General features: G+C 42.7%; 1 protein-coding gene across 7 annotated transcripts in view; it reads left to right on the top strand.

Moving 5' to 3' along the window:
- PRUNE2 (prune homolog 2 with BCH domain) overlaps window positions 1-21922 on the top strand; it is a 262656-nt gene that overhangs the window by 170065 nt on the left and 70669 nt on the right. For all 7 annotated transcript variants that reach the window (XR_014020379.1, XM_081278889.1, XM_081278893.1 and 4 more), the window contains exons 8-9: window positions 363-6930; window positions 7250-8018. Coding sequence is in view for 6 of the 7 variants with exons in the window: in XM_081278889.1 (XP_081135015.1) it covers window positions 363-6930; window positions 7250-8018 (7337 nt within the window). In the remaining variant the exon portion in view is untranslated. The remainder of the gene's footprint in view (window positions 1-362; window positions 6931-7249; window positions 8019-21922) is intronic.

Genomic DNA, 21922 nt, shown 5'->3' with positions numbered 1-21922 from the left:
TTTAGACATTGGAAGCCTCCACGATAGTATTTTTCAAATCAAAGCTCTTAGCAGCAGATCCTTTATATTGCTTGTAGGAAAGGACTTACATGGTTCTAAACCTCTGTACTTGGAACTTTTGAGAGCCATGAGCCAGTGAATCAGCTGGATTTTGAGTTAAATGAGAAAGAGTTTCACAGAATTAAAGGGTTGGTGGTAGATTAAGTGGGGTTTCCCAAGTCTCAAATTATACAATTCTCAGTCATTTGAGGTCTTTTTAGATAGATGAACACAGATTACTGTTTAAAAAAAAAGTAAGGAAGACAAATTGCACACTGCAAAGACCACCTGAGTGCTCATGCAGACTTCTGTGCCTCCCTCAGATTTGCTGTGAGCTGGAAGAGTGTCAGAACCCTTGCCTGGAGCTGGAGCCCTTCGAATGTGGCTGTGACGAGATCCTGGTGTACCAGCAGGAGGACCCATCGGTGACTTGTGATCAGGTGGTTCTCCTCATCAAGGAAGTCATCAATAGGAGGTGTCCAGAGATGGTCTCCAACAGCCGGACATCCTCAACAGAAGCCGTGGCGGGCAGTGCCCCCCTCTCCCAGGGCTCTTCTGGGATTATGGAGTTATACGGTTCTGACATAGAGCCACAGCCCAGCTCGGTGAACTTCATAGAAAACCCTCCAGATCTCAATGATTCTAACCATGCTCAGGTGGATGTCAACGTAGACCTTGTCAGCCCAGATAGCGGGCTGGCCACCATTCGGAGCAGCCGTTCATCCAAGGAGAGCTCAGTGTTCCTCAGTGACGACAGTCCCGTGGGAGAAGGTGCAGGGCCTCACCACAGCCTCCTCCCAGGGTTTGACTCCTATAGTCCCATCCCCGAAGGGGCAGTGGCAGAGGAGCATGCCCGGTCTGGGGAACATGGGGAACGCTTTGACCTCTTCAACTTTGACTCAGCACCCATGGCTTCTGGGCAGTCCCAGCCGTCTTCCCATTCCGCAGACTACTCCCCAACAGATGACTTCCCCAACAGTGATTCATCAGAGGGTCAACTCGCTGCTGGGCCCAAAGGACTTGATGAGATCGGGATCAACATGTCCAATTATTCATCCAGTTCACTGTTGTCAGAGGCTGGAAAAGACAGCCTTGTGGAATTTGATGAGGAGTTTGCCCAGAGACAAGAAAGTCTTGGAGACAGCTCTGAAAGAAATTTGAGCATGACAGGTTTTATGGGAGATGACTCTCCTTCACCAGAAAGACTGAAAAATATTGGGAAAAGAATCCCACCAACACCTATGAATAGCTTTGTAGAAAGTTCACCGTCCACTGAAGAGCCAGTCCCACTATATCCAGAAGACATAACCCACAAAGAAATTGACACAGGGCACATGGGGCCACCTCAGACTCGTGCACGGTGCAGCAGCTGGTGGGGTGCTTTGGAAATAGATTCTAAAAATATTGCTGATGCATGGAGTTCCAGCGAACAAGAATCTGTCTTCCAGAGCCCCGAGTCCTGGAAAGATCATAAGCCCAGCCCAGGGGATAGGAGAGTCTCAGATTCTGCATTTCAGCCAAAGAATCTTGAATTCCCAAAGTCAGATCCTTGGGAGTCTGAATTTGGTCAGGCCCAACTGGGTAGCAATGCTATTCAAGACCAAAAAGAGGAAAGTCTGCAGTTTCAGAGCCTGCCCACTGAGAAGTCACATCTGCCAAATGCATCCCCCCAGGGAACAAACCACCTGATAGAAGACTTTGCTGCTTTGTGGCACTCTGGCCACTCTCCCACCACAATGCCTGAGCCCTGGGGAAAGTCTACAAATGATGCTGAACCCGCAACTGCAGTGTCATTTCCAGCCTGGGGTGCATTTGGTAATGAAGATAGTACCCAAGCTCTAAAAAATACCTGGAATCTTCACCCAACAAGTGGTGAGACACCTGCTGCGAGGGACCCCAGTGAGTGGGCCATGACAAAAAGTGGGTTTTCCTTTCCTTCAGAAGACCTTCAGGAGCATTCACCCAGTGAGATAAATAATGAAGCAGCTCCAACAATCTGGGGCAAGAAGAACGACGACTCCAGGGAGAATATTGTTGTATCTGGAAATCCCAGTTCTGACTTGGAACAGGCATGGAATAATTCTAAGCCACCAAGAGAAGATCAGCATGGTTTCGTGGATCCTAAAACTAGAGGGAATGTATATGAAAAGGTAGAATCCTGGAGACTTTTTGAGGAGAGTATTAAGAAAGGAGGGTCAGATGTCTTAGCTCCCTGGGAAGATTCCTTCTTATCCTATAAATGCTCTGATTACAGTGCATCCAATGTGGGAGAAGATTCAGTGCCTTCTCCGTTAGATACCAACTACTCCACCTCTGACTCTTACACATCACCAACATTTGCTGGAGATGAAAAAGAAACCGAAAACAAGCCATTTGCCAAAGAGGCAGGTTTGGAGTCAAATGACTGCGCCACAGAAGAGCCTGAAGTTCCTCCGCAATCGCCACAGCAACCACCGAGAAATCGAATCAGTTCTGGTCCTGGGAACCTGGACATGTGGGCTTCACCTCACGCAGATAATAGTCCTGAAATAAATGCCACTCATGACCCAGGTAAAGATTTACTCAGGACAGAGCACACAGATGATAAGGACGCCTCCGTGGAGGATGACCTGGCGGAAAGCAGCCAGTCCAGTTACGATGACCCCAGCATGATGCAGATGTACAATGAAACCAACAGGCAGCTCACACTTCTGCACAGCACCACCAACTCCCACCAGGCAGCCTCTGACAACCTCGACTTGTGGAACAGAGTCATTCTGGAGGACACGCAGTCCACGGCAACCATTTCGGATATGGACAATGACTTGGACTGGGATGACTGCAGTGGGGGTGTGGCGATCACCAGTGATGGCCAAGCAGAGGGATATATGGCTGAAAGTACGGAACCAGAAACCCGATTTTCAGTAAGGCAGCTGGAGCCATGGGGCACAGAGTATCAGGAAGCGAATCAGGTAGATCGGGAACTCCCCCAATCTGAGCACACCAAGGACACTGCTCCCAATGAATATCACACTCTGAATGAGAAGAGTGGGCAGCTGATTGCAAGCAGTATTTGGGATTCTTTTATAAGAGAGAAAGACGTGTCATCATTGAAGTTGACAGACCCGTCGTATATTATGGATTCAGAACAAAGCAATTTACCTCCTGAAAGTCCCAGCCATTCAGCAAGTGATAAGAATAGTCCCACCCGAGATGTGCTGGAAGTTTCTGGAATCAGTGAGTCAGAAGCACTTACAACTCATCCTGGCAACCAGGAAACAGGGACAGGAGCCCCGCAAGGTGACACAGAATCCCTGGTGACCGGGCTTGAGAGTCCAGGACATTTTGCCCACTCAGATCCATGGATGATAAGTCACAGCTACGAAAAAAGTGAAACTGAGAATGAAATTCCAGGCTCCTTGGACAGGGGGAGCCTTGATAAAGGGGATCCAGTAGATCTGGGAATGGATAGCACTTCAGGGATTTATGAAAAAGGGCCTAATGATCTCTCTTCTCCAGTTGCATCTGAACATGAAGAAGTCGGCACCGAATCAGGCAAAACCAGATCTCTTTCAGTCACTTTAAGTCCTCAAACCAAGGAGTCACACGATGTTTTAGAGTTTGAATCTTACAATATAACCTCTTATGATACACAAACAGAGATGTCCACAAATAACCTGCAAGCAAAGGAGACCTATGAAGAGTCCCTCATAAGTCAAGGGAATTCAGATGAAACTACTGAGATTCCAGATGGGATGAATTTAACAAAAAATGTATCTCTATCTGAAATGGATCCTGAGGAAACTAAAGAATATAACATTCTGGAGCCAGAAAGAGTAAAAGAAGGGTCATCTCAAGCATCTCCCCAAAGCCTGGATATTTGGGATGGCCCTACAGACAGTGATGTTCAGGATAATCACCCAAGCTCTGAGATAACTAAGAATCTTGAAGCTAAGAGTACTGACAACAGCCTTCCAGGGACCGGTTCATCTGCAGATTGTGACAAAAATAGTGTTTCTAGTGGGTATACTCACTCGAGTGCATCGAGTCCTGACCTAAATGATTCTTTGGCTGCATTGTCTCCCTGGGGCCATGTACCCCATGTGGATCATCAGCAAGAGCATGGAGATGGATGGAGTGAGGAGGATCGCCAAGAATCGGAACCAGTCACCACTGAGGGCCAAGAAGAAGCCATTTCTGAAATGAAAGACTTGGAGGAAAGCAGAACAGATGGGCTTGAAAACAGCTTTGATCACAAGGTTCCTAAATTTTTGGAGATTTGGAATGACTCAGTGGATCGTGATTCCCTATCCTCTCTATCCAGTCCTGAAACAGGAAAATATTCTGACTATTCAGGTGATTATCTGGAAAGAAATGTAACATTTAGCCTTCAGGAGAAAAACGAATGTGACATTCCTGAATCTGTGCAGCCAGAGGACGCCACGGCCACTCGAGCAAGCTCTGACTCTGACGAGGATGGCATAGGTGATGAAGCGTCAGTAGAGAAAGAGATCCATTTGGTCACTTGTCAGGTGGCTCAGAGTGAATCCAGAGCTTGGGATTCATTAACTGAATCCAATTCCTTGGCCACGGTGGATCCCATGCCTGAGGAGTTTTCAGACATTGCAGGCAGCTCAGAACCAGCAGGGAATGAAAATGAGTCAAACCCTTTCTGTGACAATTCGCAAAGCAGCCTTGATCAATGGAATTTCTCACCACTCACAGAGACTGAAGCACAGATCACAGCAGTGGAAGACAGGAGATCTTCTCCAGAGACAGAGAGGACCAGAGACGACGTATGGCAAGTGTCTGCCAAAACTGAACCAAAGAGTGAGGATCATTCTAGATCAGAAATGCATGGCTTTTCAGCTGAAGGCAATGAGTGGTGGAATGCCCCTCCACCCGAAGTGAGACCAATCGAAAGCGCAAGTGCCTTTGAAGGGGAGCTGTCTAACTCGAGCGCTGTGTTAGAGATGAATTCTCCGGACTACCAAAGTGTGGGTCCCTGGGGAGCACCCATGGAGGGTGATATGGAATCCATAGAAACATACTGTACTAATCCTTTCAATGATAAACTTCAGTCACCCTTTCTGGATGATTATGGAGACAACTCCCATGAGCAATTCTGGAACATTCAACCAAGACAGCCAGACCCATATGCTGATCCGTTTAGCCAGCTTGTAATATTGGACCAGATTAAAGATAAGGATTCCACAGAGCAAACCTTCATATCTTCTGCTGGCAACAACCTTCCTTCTGAAATGCCCACCCAAGAGCCGTGTCAGGATTCCACGCTGTCCGTCTGGGATCAGCCGGACCCAGCATTTACTCCCACAGATGAAAATGAATGTGTTATAGCCAATACCTCAACTGCTGAATGTCAAGAAGCAAATTGGTGGGAACAAGAAAAACCAGACCTTGGTGAAATGACACATTCCAGCATTGCTGCAGAAAATATCCCTACTGTGAGTTCCCCTATGCAGTTGATAAAGAAATCAGGCTCTGAATGGGATAGCTCCAGCCCTAGTGAGAGCCCCCAAGGTCCCTTTGTTCCAGATATTTTGCATGGCAACTTCCAAGAGGGTAGGCAGCTGGCCTCAGCTTCGCCTGACTTGTGGATGGATGTCAAGCAGCCCTTCAGTGTAAAACCAGATGGTGAGAATCCTGATATACTAACTCACTGTGACCAGGACAGCAATTCTCAGGCCTCCAACAGCCCTGATATATGTCATGATTCTGAAGCAAAGCAAGAGACTGAGCAGCACGTCAGTGTTTGCATGGGACCTGAAGTGAAACTCAGTGATTGTTATCTTGCTGAGCCAAAGGTGAATGAAGAACCTAGTCAGGAGCCTGGGCAGGAATCTATCCCATACAACCCAGAGCTCTGTTCTGAAAATGCAATTCCACTACCTCCCATCAGCAATCAAGCAGATGTAGATGGCTCATCTCAGCCTCCCTCTTATAAAGGTTCTCCAGAACCTTCTGAAATGAATGATGATGACAGTACAGGTTTAAAAGCATCAGAAAAAAGAATTGGCTTAGATTCAGCACCAATTTTGGAAGTTTCAATCCCAAGGACTGAAAATGTGGGAACTAGGGTTTTTGTAGCTCACCAGGAGCCACCTGTAGAAGGCAGTGGCTTTGGGGTATCAGAGAACTTTTCTCCTGAAAGTCAGACAGGTACAAGAGCTTCACCTAGCTATGAACCGTCTTTTGCTCCTGTGAATCCCGCCACAGCTACTGATCCTTTGCTGGCCTCAGACACCTGCTTGGATGTAAGTGAAGCTGCCTTTGACCATAGTTTCAGTGATGCCTCTGGTCTCAACACTTCTACAGGAACAATAGATGACATGAGTAAATTGACACTATCGGAAGGTCATCCGGAGACACCAGTTGATGGGGATCCAGGGAAGCAAGATATCTGTTCATCTGAAGCCTCATGGGGTGATTTTGAATATGATGTAATGGGCCAGAATATCGATGAAGATTTAATGAAAGAACCTGAACACTTTCTTTATGGTGGTGACCCTCCCTTGGAGGAAGACGCTCTGAAGCAATCGCTGGCACCCTACACACCTCCCTTTGATTTGTCCTATCTCACAGAACCTACCCATGGTGCTGAAAGAACAGAGGAAACTGGGTCCCCAGAGGGTGTGTCTCTGGGGAGTGAAGCAGCAGAGATGTTGCTTTCCGCCCTTCCTGATCAAAATGAGAGAAAACACCCTGAGACCCCAAATGGACAGCCTGGACACCAGCTGGTGGTACTGCATATTCATGAAGACCTTGAATCAGTTTCTTCACCTGTAGGAGGGGCAGGCTCCAACACTGAGTTATCACCATCAAATATTGACTGGGAAGTAGAAACAGATAATTCTGATCCACCAGCAGGTGGCGACATGGGACCATCAAACGGTAAGAAACCTCCCCATTCCTCCTCTCCCGAGAAACTGTTGGCTTCAATTAAACTAGTGCAATTGTAAAATATACTCTTTCTACCAATATAGGTAAAGAGAAACTAACTACGTTTGCTCTGCATGCTATCCAATGCTTGTAAAATGCAATAAAATCTAATGCTTATATCATAATACCTATCCCTGAAAATTGAACAACTCTACAAAATAAAAATATTTTTAAAATTGCCTTTTTTAAAATAATCACTTGCAAAGATCCCAAATCACACAACATGTTATTTAAGATTTGTTCTCCCCGTCTCACTTGCATCTTTTTCTAGGTGCCATCCAGGAAACGTTAGAGATAGAAGAAGAAAACATAATTCCTACTGAAGAATCTGAGCAGATAAAATCAGAATATATGGATGAAAGATGCATAGCCAAGAATGAGGATCATCATGTACTACACATGGATTACATACTTGTAAACCATGAAAAAAATTCACCCTTGAAGTCAGAGGCCTGTGAAGCAAGAGGAAGCATATCTGAATCAGAAGAATCACCCATAGAATCCCAAGAAACAGGGCTTCCAGGAACTCGGTTAGCAAACTTCCCAGACCCATGTCAGCCTGCCTCCTTACATGAAAACAAAGATCATCATGAACAGGAAATGTCTTCCAAAGACGACAAGAGGTCATCTCTTGAAAGCCCTACACAAGACCAGAGTTGGATGGTCTTGGGCCATGGTGAAGTTGGTGATCCAGCATTGGAAGCCAGGGATTCAAGGCCTGGATGGTCTTGCCAGACTGTGGAGCCATGCTCTGATCTCAGCCTGGGCAAGGATCCCCAGGTGCAGGTTCTGGGAGGAATGAAGTCTCTAGAGTCTTTAGCACTAGAGGAAGTCTCTGTTGGTCAGAGCAGCCAATCACAGAGGAACAAAAGGCAAGGCAGGGCTGTCCCAGATGCAGTTCTGTTGCAGACAGTCACCCATGACAATGAATGGGAAATGCTTTCACCACAGCCTTCTCAGAAAAACAAGATCCCTGAGAGGGAAATGGAGGAGGAGACAGAGTTCCTTGAGCCTGGAACCAGGAAACCAAGACCAAATGGGTGAGCAAAATATTAAACTTATTTTTTTTCTTGAAAATCATTTTATTTAGAAACCAGGGAAATGGTGAGGGGTTATGGAATGTGAAGAACCCCTGCATGACAGAAGCATTGCTTTTATTTATTGCAAGGCATATCATCCATACAACTAGAGAACCATGACCATAATGATAATCTGTGCACATTTTCAGCCAAAAAACAAACAAAAAATCCCTTCGATAAGTCTTATACCGTCCCCCACCCTATGTACTTCAGTACCTATATGATGCTGAAACAGGAAATGGAATGGAGTGTCACTACATTTCTTCAGCACCTACTATGTGCAAGGCAGTTTGCACACGTCATTTAATCTTTATGCTAGTGGAGGAAAAAAAATGAAATGGGGAAGAAGAAATTCAAGGCCCTGAATGTTTCTGTCACTCTCCTAGATTTAAGTAACCAGAGTAAGCACTCTGGGCTTCAAAGCTATCCTCCTCCAAAGCCCATAAGTTTCTGGCTGACACACTGCCTATCTTATAGAAAAGGCATTTTCTGGTTTGATGTAAACACTGAACTTTCTGGTAGAGATAAAGAGACTCCAGAGCAGGCTCAAAATCTTTGTGTACAACATTAGCCCCCTAATTGGCTGAGAAACTGGCAAATGGATGCAGCCCTCCATCCATTCATTCACATGACTTCTGAGAATTGGCCTTGTGCCACATTTCCAGGTAGCCAAGGAGCGTACAGCAGGCAACGCATGTTCTTACCACCTTCAGTATTTTGGGTTCTGTTGAAACTGTTTTTCAACTTTTTATTTCTCTTCATTGGCCCTTATTACCACTCCTCCACCCCCTGCTCCCATTGACAAAAAGGGAAAATAGTGAAAAGTAAATGAAGCAACGGGGGAAACCCTGTTTTCTCTTTAAAAAGCAGTGGAGGAAAGATATCATTTTCCTGCTCAGTTTGGGAATATAAAGGACTACATGCACCACGTGAGTCAAGGAATCTGGATCCCATCCTAGATCTACTGTTACCAGTTATGTATTTTAGGATTAAACCCAGGCTTACATTTCCTCGTCTGTGAAATTAGTGGGTTGGACTGGATGATCTCAAGCCTTCCCATAGTATTAAATTCTGTGAACTTAATTTGTGTGGAAACAGAGTGTATTCAAGGAAGCTCCGGCATTTGCAAATTACATTTCTTGATGAAAGAAAACAGAAAACAAAAAAGCATCGCAGGAGGATGTGGGGTTACTAAACTGCTGTATAGAGTTAAAAGCTGTACCATATTCAAGTGCAGCTTCGTGAACTGACATTTTCGGTTGGCCTAATCTTTCTTTTCCTGTCAAGCTACTTCCCTCCAGAGAGACCCCAGATCCGTTATCAGAAAGAGGAGCAGATGGATCCCAGCAGCCCTGCTGGCATTGCTGTGGGTTGAGCTGAGAACTCAGGCAGCCATGAGTTGGCTGAGCTATTGTTTGGCTTCTTGTTTGCATTTGGCACATACCCCTCCAATCCAACAGATGACAGTCCCTGTCCAATTGTGCCAGTAGCACATTTTCTTTCAGTTTAAAAGAAAAGATTCCTTTGCTCATCTCTTTCTGCTCAGCTCCTATCGTACTGAAACTTTCTCACAGTGCGAGGCTGGGGTGGATGTTCCCCTCAGCATTGCTATTAATTTTTGCATAACACTCTGTATCAGAAAGTTTCTCTCTGTGCTGATTTTGGGAAGAGACCAGTCATTTAAAACAGCAGTCCTCTAGGACCAGTGACATCAATACTACCAGAGTGCTTGTAAGAGGTGCAATGATCTGCTCCATCCCAGACCTCCCTCAGGAAGGGGCTGGGCACAGGCAACTCTGCTTCAGCCGCGCCTCCCAGTGATTCAGGAACACACTTCAGTTTGAGAACTACTGCTCTAGATCAGACTCCTAGCCTAGATGTTTTCAGTTTGATTAAGGAACTAGACATAGGTGAAAAGGTCTATAATAGTCAAGATGGTATAATAACTGATGTCATTTTAACTTTAAATAGCTCAAATTATGGGCATTTGCCATAGATCAGCTGCTAAGCACCCTCTGTGCATTATTTCATTTGACCATGGTAACTGTGTGGGGTAAAATTATATAAGGGAGTAACTGATAAGAGAAGAGACTCCTGTTTAGGGCACCTGTATGGAGCAGGTACCAGGACAGTGTATCATCTATCAGGAGGGAGGGTGCTCAGGGCTTTCAATACTTTAAAGGGCCATGAGAATGTTTTACTTTCTTTTATAGTCAGAAGGAAAGAATAATTATATTCCTCTGTGTACTATATTTGTCTATTTACCAAAATAATTGCAAAATGAACTTAAAAAAATTATAATGAAGGAAGGGGCCTCTGAATCAGAAGGGCCCCTGGAAGTTACAGTGTGGCTGAGAGGTACAAGTAGAGATGGATGAAAGGAAGATCATAATTTGCAAAGGTGAAGAGGAGGTAAGCAGCCAGTCAAGTGAACTGGGAAGAGTAAGATGCAGGAACTCACGGCGACAGGAAGGCAAGTGCAGAATGGGAGAGCCATGCTTTCCCAAACAAAAACCTGGCCACACCTGACACAGCATCTGATCACAGGACAGAATATCTAAAATCAAGACCATCGAACAAAAGAAAGAGGGGAGGGGGACTTCATAAATAGACGTAGGTTCCCAGTATGTGTGACATGGCACACCAGTTACAAATGCACTGCTTTCCTCTCTTTGCCTGTCTCGCCCCCTCAGCTCCCAGACAGCTTTGAGCACCTGAGAAATCATGAGAAACATGTCTTTTGTTCTCATTCCACCTGCTCACTCTTATTAACAAAATGTATTAGTAGGCTAGGAGATAGCCTCTGCCCTTGAAATTGTCAGTACTCTGTTCATGTTCCCTAGATTCAGCCTTCCCAGAGCCCTTTGCAAACATGTTGGTCATCCTACAGCTATAGACTGGGCCATCAGTGGATTAAATACTAGTTCCCTGAGATAGTGATGAACATACCTGGTCTTTCCTATGTAGTCTCAGAGGACATCTGCAGAGTAAGCATTGATTAAAACGAAGGGGCAAAACATGGTCAGAAGAATGATGCGTAAATAAAGGGACAATTGTGTCATGTATTATTCAGGGGTTTCCAGAGGAACAGAAACAATAGGAGATATATAATATCTATATCTATATCTATATCTCTCTATATATATCAATGCATACGTATAACAATAAGGGATATCTCTCTTTTTTTTTTAAAAGAAAGAGTGAGAGAGAGTGAGAAAGAGGGAGAGAGAGAGAACTTTAATATTTATTTTTCAGTATTTGGCGGACACAGCATCTTTGTCTGTATGTGGTGCTGAGGATCGAACCCGGGCCGCACGCATGCCAGGCGAGCGCACTACCACTTGAGCCACATCCCCAGCCCTACAATAAGGGATATCTCTATGTCTATATATCAATGCATACATATAATGATAGGAGATATAGATAAATAAAGGGAAGGGAGGGAGGGAGGGAGGGGGAGAGAGAGAGAGAGAGAGAGAGAGAGAGAGAGAGAGAGAGAGAGAGAGAGAGAATGGACTTATGTGTTATAATACTGGCAAATCCAATCTCATGAGAGCAGGTCAGCAACCTAGAAACTCAGGGAAGAGTCAGTATTAAATGGCGTCCACATTCTGAGGGCAGCAGGCTGAAAACTCAGACAGTTTTGAGGAGAATTCTTTCTTCAGGAAACTTCAGACCTCTCTTGTATGGCCTTTAACTGATTGGATGAGGCCTGCCCCTGTTATGAAGCCTAATGTGCTTTACTCAAAATCTGCCAATTTCCATGGTAATACCTAATAAAAAGCACTTTTACATAGACATCTAGACTGGTCTTTGGTCTAATAACTGGGCACCCTAGCCTCACCAAGTTAATACATAACATGAACTGTCATAGTGGATAGTCAAAAGCCCAAATGATATGTCCAGCAGGAAATAGCTGCATAGGGTGATGGAAGGAATAATTTCTAAGAGGGCTAGAAAAACTGATGATATTGCCTAATCTTGGAGATACATGCAGCAATTGGGGGTGTGTGTGGAAGGAATGAAGGGGAGGGGATGAGAAGGGAGAGGGCCTTACATTAATGTCATTTGGACCTTTTTGTGTGTGGTGCTGAGGATGTACCCAGGTCCTTGGGGATGCTAGGCTAGGGCTTTCCCTCTGAGCCACACCCCCAGCCCATCTCCCATACCTTTGACATGGAGTATTTAGAAGTAAAACTGACCCTTATATTTGTGGAGATATATCTTGCTTCCTCACTCTGTGAGGCGAGGTATTTAGTGTTCCGCAAAATAAAAATGACTTTCAAACACAACATATTTCATATTCCATATACTCTGCTTCTACACTGACCTCTATGTATTCTATCTTTTTTAAATTAGTAATTTTTAAACCTTTTTTCTTGTCTAATAAGACTATAGAAGAGAACTCATATTTTTTCCTGTGAGTGAGTGACCTTTTGGTTTTTTATGAGACCTTCAAAGTTGGACTTTTTCTGTCTATGACTTAACATTTGGAGAGTTAATACATTGGTTCTCTTATCACATGGATAAATAAATAATCTGTAGACTCTTTCTCTCCATGTTGGGTAATGGGAACTCTGTGAAGAATCTCATGGCCCCTTTCTGGGCCTTGCTGTGTGGTTAGGCTGTGTCCCAGGTCTAAACATCTGCCCTCACTAACGGGTGAGTTGATTTTCCACAAATTCGGCTTTCTGTAATTTATTCACTGTTTCTTGGCTTTTTCCTGAACCAAACATGGAAAACCAAACTTGGCACTAACTCTGTGGTCATTTATGTTTGTAATTAGAGTTGATCATTTAGTGTGTTATAGTTGGTGAGTTGGTGGTGACAAGTCTCAAGTCCTTTAAATTTGCAATTCAGTTTCTTCCTTCTTCCCTCCCTCTTTTTTCTCCCTTTCTTTCTTTGAGGTTTCCTAACCCCTCATCTCTGCATATCTGGCCAACCCCACCCTGAGCAGACCTTCAATAATAAGAGCTAGCAAATTAACAATTATATTATCTTCTGGTTCACCAATTATCATTTGAGATAGTTAGGTCAAGTTTAACTGTCACTATGACTCAGTCTAGTGAAAAAACTGTTTTTGTGAACAGCTAAGATAACAGGCATGGTGGTGCACCCATCTAGTCTGAGCTGTTTGGGAGGCTGGGTGGGAGGATCACTGAGCTCACTGAGTTCAATATGAGCCTTGAATTGTCTCAAACAAATAAAAAGTGAGTTGCTAAATGCCATCCAGAAATTAGAAAGTGGTGAAGTTGAAACTTAAACCTAAGACTTCTCACTTCCATCCCAGAGCTTGTCAATGAAGCATGGCACTTTCAAGTCATTCTTGAACATCTATGAATTCATTCCTGTTTCCCCCATTGTCTCATCAAAAGGCATACAAAGCTTCATAGTGAAAGTTCTCAGTGCAATTTCTTGAGAAAGTCTGAGCCAGAACTTGCCTTTCAGACAATCTTGTGACCTACTGAGCTCTTCTGATGTCTACCACAGCAAACTGGTGAGAGCTACCATCATGTTGGTAGCTGCTCCCTATTGGGAGTGTGCAGGACCAACTGGGTGCCTGAAGGTCAAAGGGAAACAAGAAAATCAAAGCCTCTCTATGTTCGTTTAATTTTTTCAAATATTCATAGATGCAGAATTTTGTGGTGAGGAATTTTACAATGAGGCAACCCTGAGTGCCAACCTAAGCAGATACAGTTCAATCAACTGGCAGGAGGAACACCCGCAGAGGAACCCATTTGTGTTGTGTTGGCTTCTCATTTTAGGAAAATTCAAGTTGTGTCTCTGCTTAAAAGCTTAAAATTTCAGAATTAGTGGCAAAGCTTCCTTAAAAAAAAAAACAACAAAAAAACCCCCCAAACTTTCTCGAAAATTGATGGTATTTGAGGAAGACAAGAAGTCATGACTTTCTTAAGTAGGATATATTATTACAATGTCAGGGACACAGGAGAAAACAGGTGACACGTTCAAATTAGGAAAATTCAAGAGATATTTTTTTTAAAGGGAGGATTTATACAGATGGAGGTCAAGTGTGGGGACCCACAAGGAATAGCACAGTGGCCTAGGAATAGTGGCAGCAAGAGGGGAGGGATCCTAAACAGAACAAGAATTTCAAGAATTTAGGGTAGAAATTAGGGTAGAACTGTCTTCAGTTCCAGGCAGTCCCACTGGAAGGGGCTGGGTGAGTACCTGTTCCTACCTCCCTCTCCTTCCTCCCTCTCATCTCCCACTCCCATCCTCATTGGACAAAATCAAGTGGCAGTCACAAGGGTGGGGGAGGCTGGCAGAGAGCAGGGTGGGGGAAGTAAGGGTGTGGAGCTGAGGAGGCAGATGTTATTCAGCGCAGCCGGCAGAGGTGGAGTGTGGTAAAACCTCCGCTTCTGAACACTGTACGGAGATATTTATGTACAGGATTAGTTAACTGACCTCTGGTTGGAGGATCTGTCTCCAAGATTAATGTGAGTCCTTTTGGAACAAACGCTATCTAAAAGTCAGTCCAGAAATCCAAACTGCTGTTTCTCAACCTGAAACAATTTTGCTCCTCCCTCACCTCTGGGAATATTTGCCAAAATCTGGAAACATTTGTTGTCACAATTGGGGTGGGTGACACTCTTGTGGTGGGGACAGGCCAAGAATGCTGCTAGACATCCTACAAGGGCACAAAATATTCCCCACAACAAAGGATTATTCAATCTCAGGTACCTGTAGTGCCAAAGCTAAGAAGCCCGCTCTCTTCCAACCACCTTACTTTCTTCCTACCACTTATTTTCCCTCCGAAATGATCTTCCATTTATTTAATTGATTTTTCATATCTTGCTCTACCTATGAAAATATAACCCCCAGAAAAGCAGCAGTTTGGTGTGTCTTGTTCATCATTGTACCCCTGGTACTTAGAATAACACCTGTCAAATGTCAGGTGCCCCACGTAAAAGAAATGCAGTTTGTCTGACATAATTTCCTTTTTTTGAAAATGTCAGGTATTTAATGCTCCTTTTCCCAAGGTAGTTGTGCTAGATTTAACTTGGGAACAACAGACATCTTTCTCTTCAAAAGTTACAAAATACATCTTTTGAAATTTAAGAACATGGTTACCTATGGGGTTGTGGCTCAGTGGTAGAACGCTTGCCTTGCATGCGTGAGGCACTGGGTTCGATCCTTAGCACCACATAAAAATAAATAAATAAGATAAAGATATTGTGTCCATCTACAACTGAAAAATATTTTTAAAAAGAACATGGTTACCTGTTTTTAGTGTTCCTATACTTCTCCTGTTTGTTATAATTCCTTCAGGATTCTTATAATCTTTTAGTTTTCCTATGGTGCTATTACTCACTTCATTCAACCTTTTGGAGAAAAATAGATGTTTTTATTTTTTTTAAAATTGGTCATGTGTTCCTTTACCATAACTATTATAATCTATTCAGTTCAAATGTCCTTTTCCTTATCAGGGAAAAAAATGGTTTTACTAAGTCATCTCTTATGCATAAACTCAAGCAGAAGTTGACAATATGTAACCTTCAAAGACCTTTATATCTTTATTTTTTAAACCTCAATTCATGAAATAATCATTTGAAAATACTAATTAAGCTCTCAGTGAATAACTAAAACCCTACTAGAGAATTTGACATCTACCATGCCTCTTTTGTCAATATAATCACCGGTATGCTGCTTATTGCATTTAAGCAGTAATTCTTATTTAAAAACATAATTGTAGGTGCCTCCGTATAAGAATAAAATAATACATTTTCTCAGTTGCTGACTCTGGTTTAGGATTATTTTGCCAGGTATAATCTGGAAGAATGTCCTGTAAGACAACAGGAAGTATCATTGGTGATAGTGTCCCACTTGTCAAATTTAATGAAGTATTAATTTTAAAGGTAGCTGAGTTTGGCCTGATGTCAATAACTTAATCACTTTCCATATCAGCTGCTGACTTTAAAACAGATACTATTTAAAACAGAACACACTTAACTTTCTTTCTGTAGCCTTCCATTGCTGCCTTTTCCACTTGGAGAAGGAAACCAGCATTGCATAATGGAGAGGTCTCCAACCAGGCACATGTCTGTAAACCAGCTACTTGGGAGGCTGAGGCAGGAGGATTGTAAGCTAGAGGTCAGACTGGGCAATTTAGTGAGACCCTGTTCCAAAACTTAATATAAAAAAATATAGGGCTATAGCTCAGTGGTAGAGTGCCCCTGGGTTCACTCTCCAGTAAACTTGGGCTAAAAGTTATTATGTTCCTTTTTATTATGTAAAATTTCTTTATTATTTTATTTTCCTTAACAAGTCAGTGTATCTGGTGGCATTTTTAGAATTAATAATCATATTAGTAGCAAACTTCTTTTGCAAGATTTTCTCAACCCAGACCCTCTACATAGGTTGTGCTATAAAGTATATTACTACTACTATTGGGTTTGGTGAATGAGCAGTCTGGGGCACTTTGCTATTTAGTCAAAACTTGCTAATAATTGGTAGAAGTCATATTCAACATGCTTAACCTCTGTCTTTGCTGTGTGGATCTTGGGCAAGCATCCTAAGTTTGTATTTTCAAATACAGGATGTGTGTGTGTGTGTTTAAGAGACTTCAGGGAAACTAAATCCCTCGCAACTTGTGCTTTGAGCCGGTTCACATACAATCTCCCTCAGGCACAAGAGTGACAGTTTTCCTGAGCTGACATAAAAATCAAGGGCGCATTTCTGACATCACCATCCAGGCGAGAGTATTTTATATCCCCCAATATAACTTTGCCTAGCCCCAGCTAGCTCTGTTTGTGCTCCAGCCGCTTGCTGGTGGCTGGTGCACTGGGAGATCTGGGAGGCAGGTGATCATCCTTATTTAGATGTGCCAGGGATCATGTGACCAGAAAATGGAGGCGAATCTGTATTTCCAGTTAACTGCTCCAGACAGGAGATGCTGAAGAGCAGTAACCGCGCATCCTTCTCGCCCTACCGCTAGCGAGCCTCCTTTCATCCTCAGAAGGTAGGTGGGTCGGGGTGTGGCTTTAGAAGATCGGGTGCGTGAAGGCAGGTTGCCTGGGGAATGTGGTTTTCAAAGCCTCTTCTACGCTGCTGGGAAGTTGGAGGGGGAGAAAGGAGCGGATGAGCGGAGGCCAAATTCTGCCCAGCCCCTCACGACTGACAGCTGGCTGCTGCATTTCCTTCTGCATCAGCTCATAGGCGACGAGCTTGTAGTCTTTATGCTCACCTGCCCCTTTCCTGTCCCTCAGGTAATCAGCGATTACCTATAATTGCATAGCTAGAATCCTTTTTCTATTCCTTTATTTCTGTGTTGAAAATGGTGATAGGAAATCAAAAGCAGTGACAATTTTGAAACTGTTTGGGACTATTTGCTGTTGGGTATGATAATGTCTATTTGGTTTACTTCACAATCAGAACAGTCCTGGTAGAGAAGCATTTTTAAAAATGTTATTTCTAAAAGTTGCTGACCCTCATAACATCCACTTCTCTATTTTTCTAATGAATCTTGTAACCTTTAAAACTCACCTTAGTTCTGAGCTGCAGAAATAGGTCATCCAAAAAAAAGAGCGTTTGTTCTTCTCTTTTTAAAATCAAGAGACAGAAAGAATACTTATCAAATATCAAAATTTAACTGAGAAACTAAGTTATGTGAGGACCTAAAAAAAAAAAAAAATACCATCTGGCCAGTTTCAACCAAGAATCACATAAGTTGTATATTCCTGTGTAGGAACTAGAAAACAAAACCTGATCCTCCCCTGGCAGAAGTGATTTAAAGTGTAATTCTGCCTGAGATCAGAGGCCTTGCCATGTTGATTTAGGCATATAGACACCATTTCCAGAAACTGCCCCCTTCTTTGACATGGTTTAAATCATAGGTAAACTGCTCTAAGAGTACGACTTCTGGGACCCAAGCCCCTCCTTTGGAGAAATATGGGAACAGCCTCCAAATCATTCATTTCAAAATTTTCATTTGATCAAAGTTTTTTTTAAAAAAAAATATGTGATCAATAACATAAACAGAATGTAAAACCTGTGATAACTATTTAAAATGGTAATAAAAAAAAATGGCCCATGGAATTTTTCTTAATTGAAAAGACTCCTTATCCAGGAAGGGAAAAATACCTGCTTTTATAGAAATGTTTCTTTTGGTGAATTAGACACTTTCAGAATCATGAAGGCTCTGTACTTTAAAATGGCTTGGACCTGGCTCTGCTACTCAAGAATAAAGAACAGCAGGAATGGTTGTCTTTTGCAGTGAGCAGCACCAAAAACATCCTGTTGAGATTAAGCTTTGTAATGCAAAGTTACCCTTTATGTCCTAAATAAGGTCTGCGGCCCCATAGGTAGTTAAGAATAATGAGCCAGATCTCCTTCTTATTAACAAAGAGTCAAATTAACACCCCCCCCCCCAATGGTTAGACCTCTCTTTGGTGCATTCTAGTGAATTTCCATTTCCAGTTCTTCCCCCAATGGCTTTGTACTCCTGAAAAGATTCTTCTCTTCAATAAGAGGTACTGGAAGTTATGGCCAGAGTTACATTTATATTTGGGCTGGTTTCATCAATTCCTACTAATTACAGTTAATAATATATTTGGGGGAAAGAAAAAGGGGTGAGAGGGCAGAGTCAAAAGTAACAAAAGACTAATTCTGCTCCCTGGCATCCTGTCTGCAATGGAATTGACAAAGAACATTTTGGTGTGTCTCATTCTGGATTCTATTAATAGCAGATAGGGAGGGAGAGAAAATCCTAGGAGTGATATTGGCAAATTATGTTGTGTACATGTACGGATATGTAACAAGAAATCCCATCATATGTACAACTATAATGTACCAATAAAAAATGAAATAATAATAATAATAATAATAATAACAACAACAACATGAACTGTGGGGTAGTAGTGGATGGATGCATATAAGGGGCACAGGAGAAGAGACAGGAGGTGGCATTCAATGTCAAGGCACCATTATCATTTGAAGGCCACAGCCAGAGTTGGTATAATTTATTCTAGTAGCAAGCTGTTTATCTGGTATTTTGATAATTGCTCCATTTTTATTTATTTATCTATTTATCTATCTATTTATTTATTTTTGTGGTACCAAGGACCAAACCTGGAGTCTCATGCATGCACTTTACCACTGAGGCACACCCCCAGGCCCACTGTATGGTTTCTGAGTCCTAAGACAACTGCTAAAGTAGTATAAGCTGAAATAAATCTTGAAATTCATTTGGGCTTACTTTTTGAGTTTATAGGCAGAAAGGAAAAGAGGAAAGAAAGAAAAATAAAGATAGAAAGCAAATGACCTGGTATAAGAATGGGGGAAAAAAACCCACAAAACCCTGACTTAGTATGAATGAGTGATTGACCTAAGATCATTCAGTCAGTGGCTGGGCTAGGCTCACAACCTGAGGGTCCTAACTCTCCATCTTGGGCTACTTCCTTTTAACCCAGGACCTCTGGGAAGCTCTTAGAAGAATCTAGCCTATGCAATTTAAATTCCACAGAGCTTTAAGAATAAAAATCTATCCTACTTTCAGAATAAGGTTGCATTTCCTAATTCCTTTACAATCATTATACTTACATAAATTTAGGGAAAATGAAACTGAACACTCTCAGAATTTGTACATTTATTTTGAACAGGATGCTGTCCCTAAGGACTAACTGCATGTGATCCAAAGGCAATTAAGATGCAACCTCTTATCTCACCCCATGGGGAGGAGGAAGTAAAACAAATGGCATGCAAAGGACAGAGTGAAATCAGCTCCTTACAGGGTGTAACCAATGGGCTTTGGGTGCCTTAAGGTGAGAGTGTTGCTCTATTTCCTTTGTCAAGTGTAAGATTCATGAATGAGGCAGATTCAGTAGGTTGGGGGAAGACAGAATTTGATAGATAAACCATGCTACAGAGTCAGGAGGGCCATCCATTGGATTTGGGAGATGAAGAGAATTTGATTTTGAGTGAAGGGTAGAGCAATTGGGAAGGTAAGCATGGATTGAACTAGATGGTTGAGAGGCCCGAGAATCAAACAAAAAATTTGTATTCATTGTATCATGTTGGCTGTGGGAAGCCAGTGTTTTTTGAGCTAGGTGTTGTGATTGGCAGTGGGTTGGCAATGGTGTGGGAGAAATGGAAGACAAAATGGTAGGAGGTAGTCCCTCCTGAAACATAATCGAGGCTGGAATAGTGCTTGAAATGGAAACAAGGGAGGCAATTCCAGAAATGCAGACATGGAAGAAAACTATAGTCCTTGAAATTGAGGAAGATGAGAACACACTAGGGAAGTGCCTGGAGAAGAATTGGGAAGCTTGATGATTGGTCATAATTTCATTCAGCATGGTTAAGAATTCACAACCTTGGAGTTACTTGATTTAATTTAATATAAATCAAGTGAAAAAAAAAGCATAAAATCCTTGGCAGTGGCACTGGCTGAAAGTAAAATTCCACATCTGAATTTTAGCCTTAGGCCATGGACTCTGATCTTTGTGACTACCCTTTCCCGAGAGCTCAGGTTTGCAAACCTTTGTATTTACTTTGGTATAACTATTGGGTTGGGGTATGAAGAGGATGGTGACATTTTCCTCTGGTTGTCCTCTTCCCTCCAGGATAATGGCTGTGTGAATGAATAACTACCATTTAACAGAGAGAATGGAGAACATTCAGCTTGAGGGCAGGGATCAGGCCAAATGCTGCCCATGATAAGCTCGGCTCGGGCTGGGGATGTGGCTCAAGTGGTAGCGCGCCCGTCTGGCATGCGCAAGGCCGGGGTTCGATCCTCAGCACCACATACAAACAAAGATGTTGTGTCCACCGATAACTAAAAAATAAATATTAAAATTAAAAAAAAAAAAAAAAGGAGCTGGGGAACAAAATCCAGCCCCTTGCAAAAAAAAAAAAAAAAAAAAAAAAAAAGAAAGAAATTCTGGCTCATAGGTTGTGAAAACAGAATGAGTCTTGGTAGTGAGCATTTGGGCTGGGGAGAAAGGGAAAGCCCAGATGTTATCCATCCTTATTACCTTCCCCACTTTCCAACAAGGCCAAGTACCACCTCTCTAGCATAATCCATTCTGCCCACAGCTGGAGGAACTACTCCTGTCTCAAATTCCTTGTTACCTCTTGTGGCATTTAGCCCCCTCCTTTTCTCATTTTGTGTGAACTTGTGTTGTGTCTGTTCCTCCTTTACTCTCCTAAATTTTAGGATTTCTGAGAACACAACGCATCTCTGATCCACTCTTTTTGTAAAACACCCTTCTGAAAATTAGTTTAACACTTTTCATGTGATTCTGGCACTCAAACACTTCTTGAACTCTTACTTGAACAAACAGTCTGAGAAACAAACAGCATCAGAAGCTGCAGTTAAGAAGTCCTAGCAGATAATCACAATGGTTAAGGTATAGTTTTGCCTGGAGACAGAGAACTTTTTCAAAATCTTTTTCCAACTCAGAAATTGAGAACAAAAATGTACTTTCCATAACTGCCATGAGAAGCAGAATTTGAGTGTTGTCTAGAACCAATATGGAATACCTATTCTTAAGCCACCATGGCCCATGAAGCAAGAGAATTATCAAAGAAACAAAAATATCACCACTTAGCATTACATTTTTCTACACCCAACTTCCAGAAATATCCAGGAAAGGTGAAAATTAGAAATTCTTGAAATAGCTCTACCTAAAATAAAACAAGAGTGAAATCACTGTAATGTGATCTCAAGAGATCAGCTGAGCAGGAGATAAGTGAGGAAAACAGGAGAGATGAAGGTTATTGATCTAGAGAAAGATCAGTATAGGTAAAGGTGAGCTGAGGATGTAGCTCAATGGTAGAGTACTTGTCTAGCACAAGACCCTAGTTTCAATCCCCAACACCACACACACACACACACACACACACAC

This window comes from Spermophilus citellus (assembly GCF_964194105.1).
Source record: "Spermophilus citellus genome assembly, chromosome: 2".
In the NCBI taxonomy this organism is placed as follows: domain Eukaryota; kingdom Metazoa; phylum Chordata; class Mammalia; order Rodentia; family Sciuridae; genus Spermophilus; species Spermophilus citellus.
The sequence above is the reverse complement of the archived record's forward strand: the minus strand, read 5'-3'. Positions and strand labels throughout refer to the sequence as shown.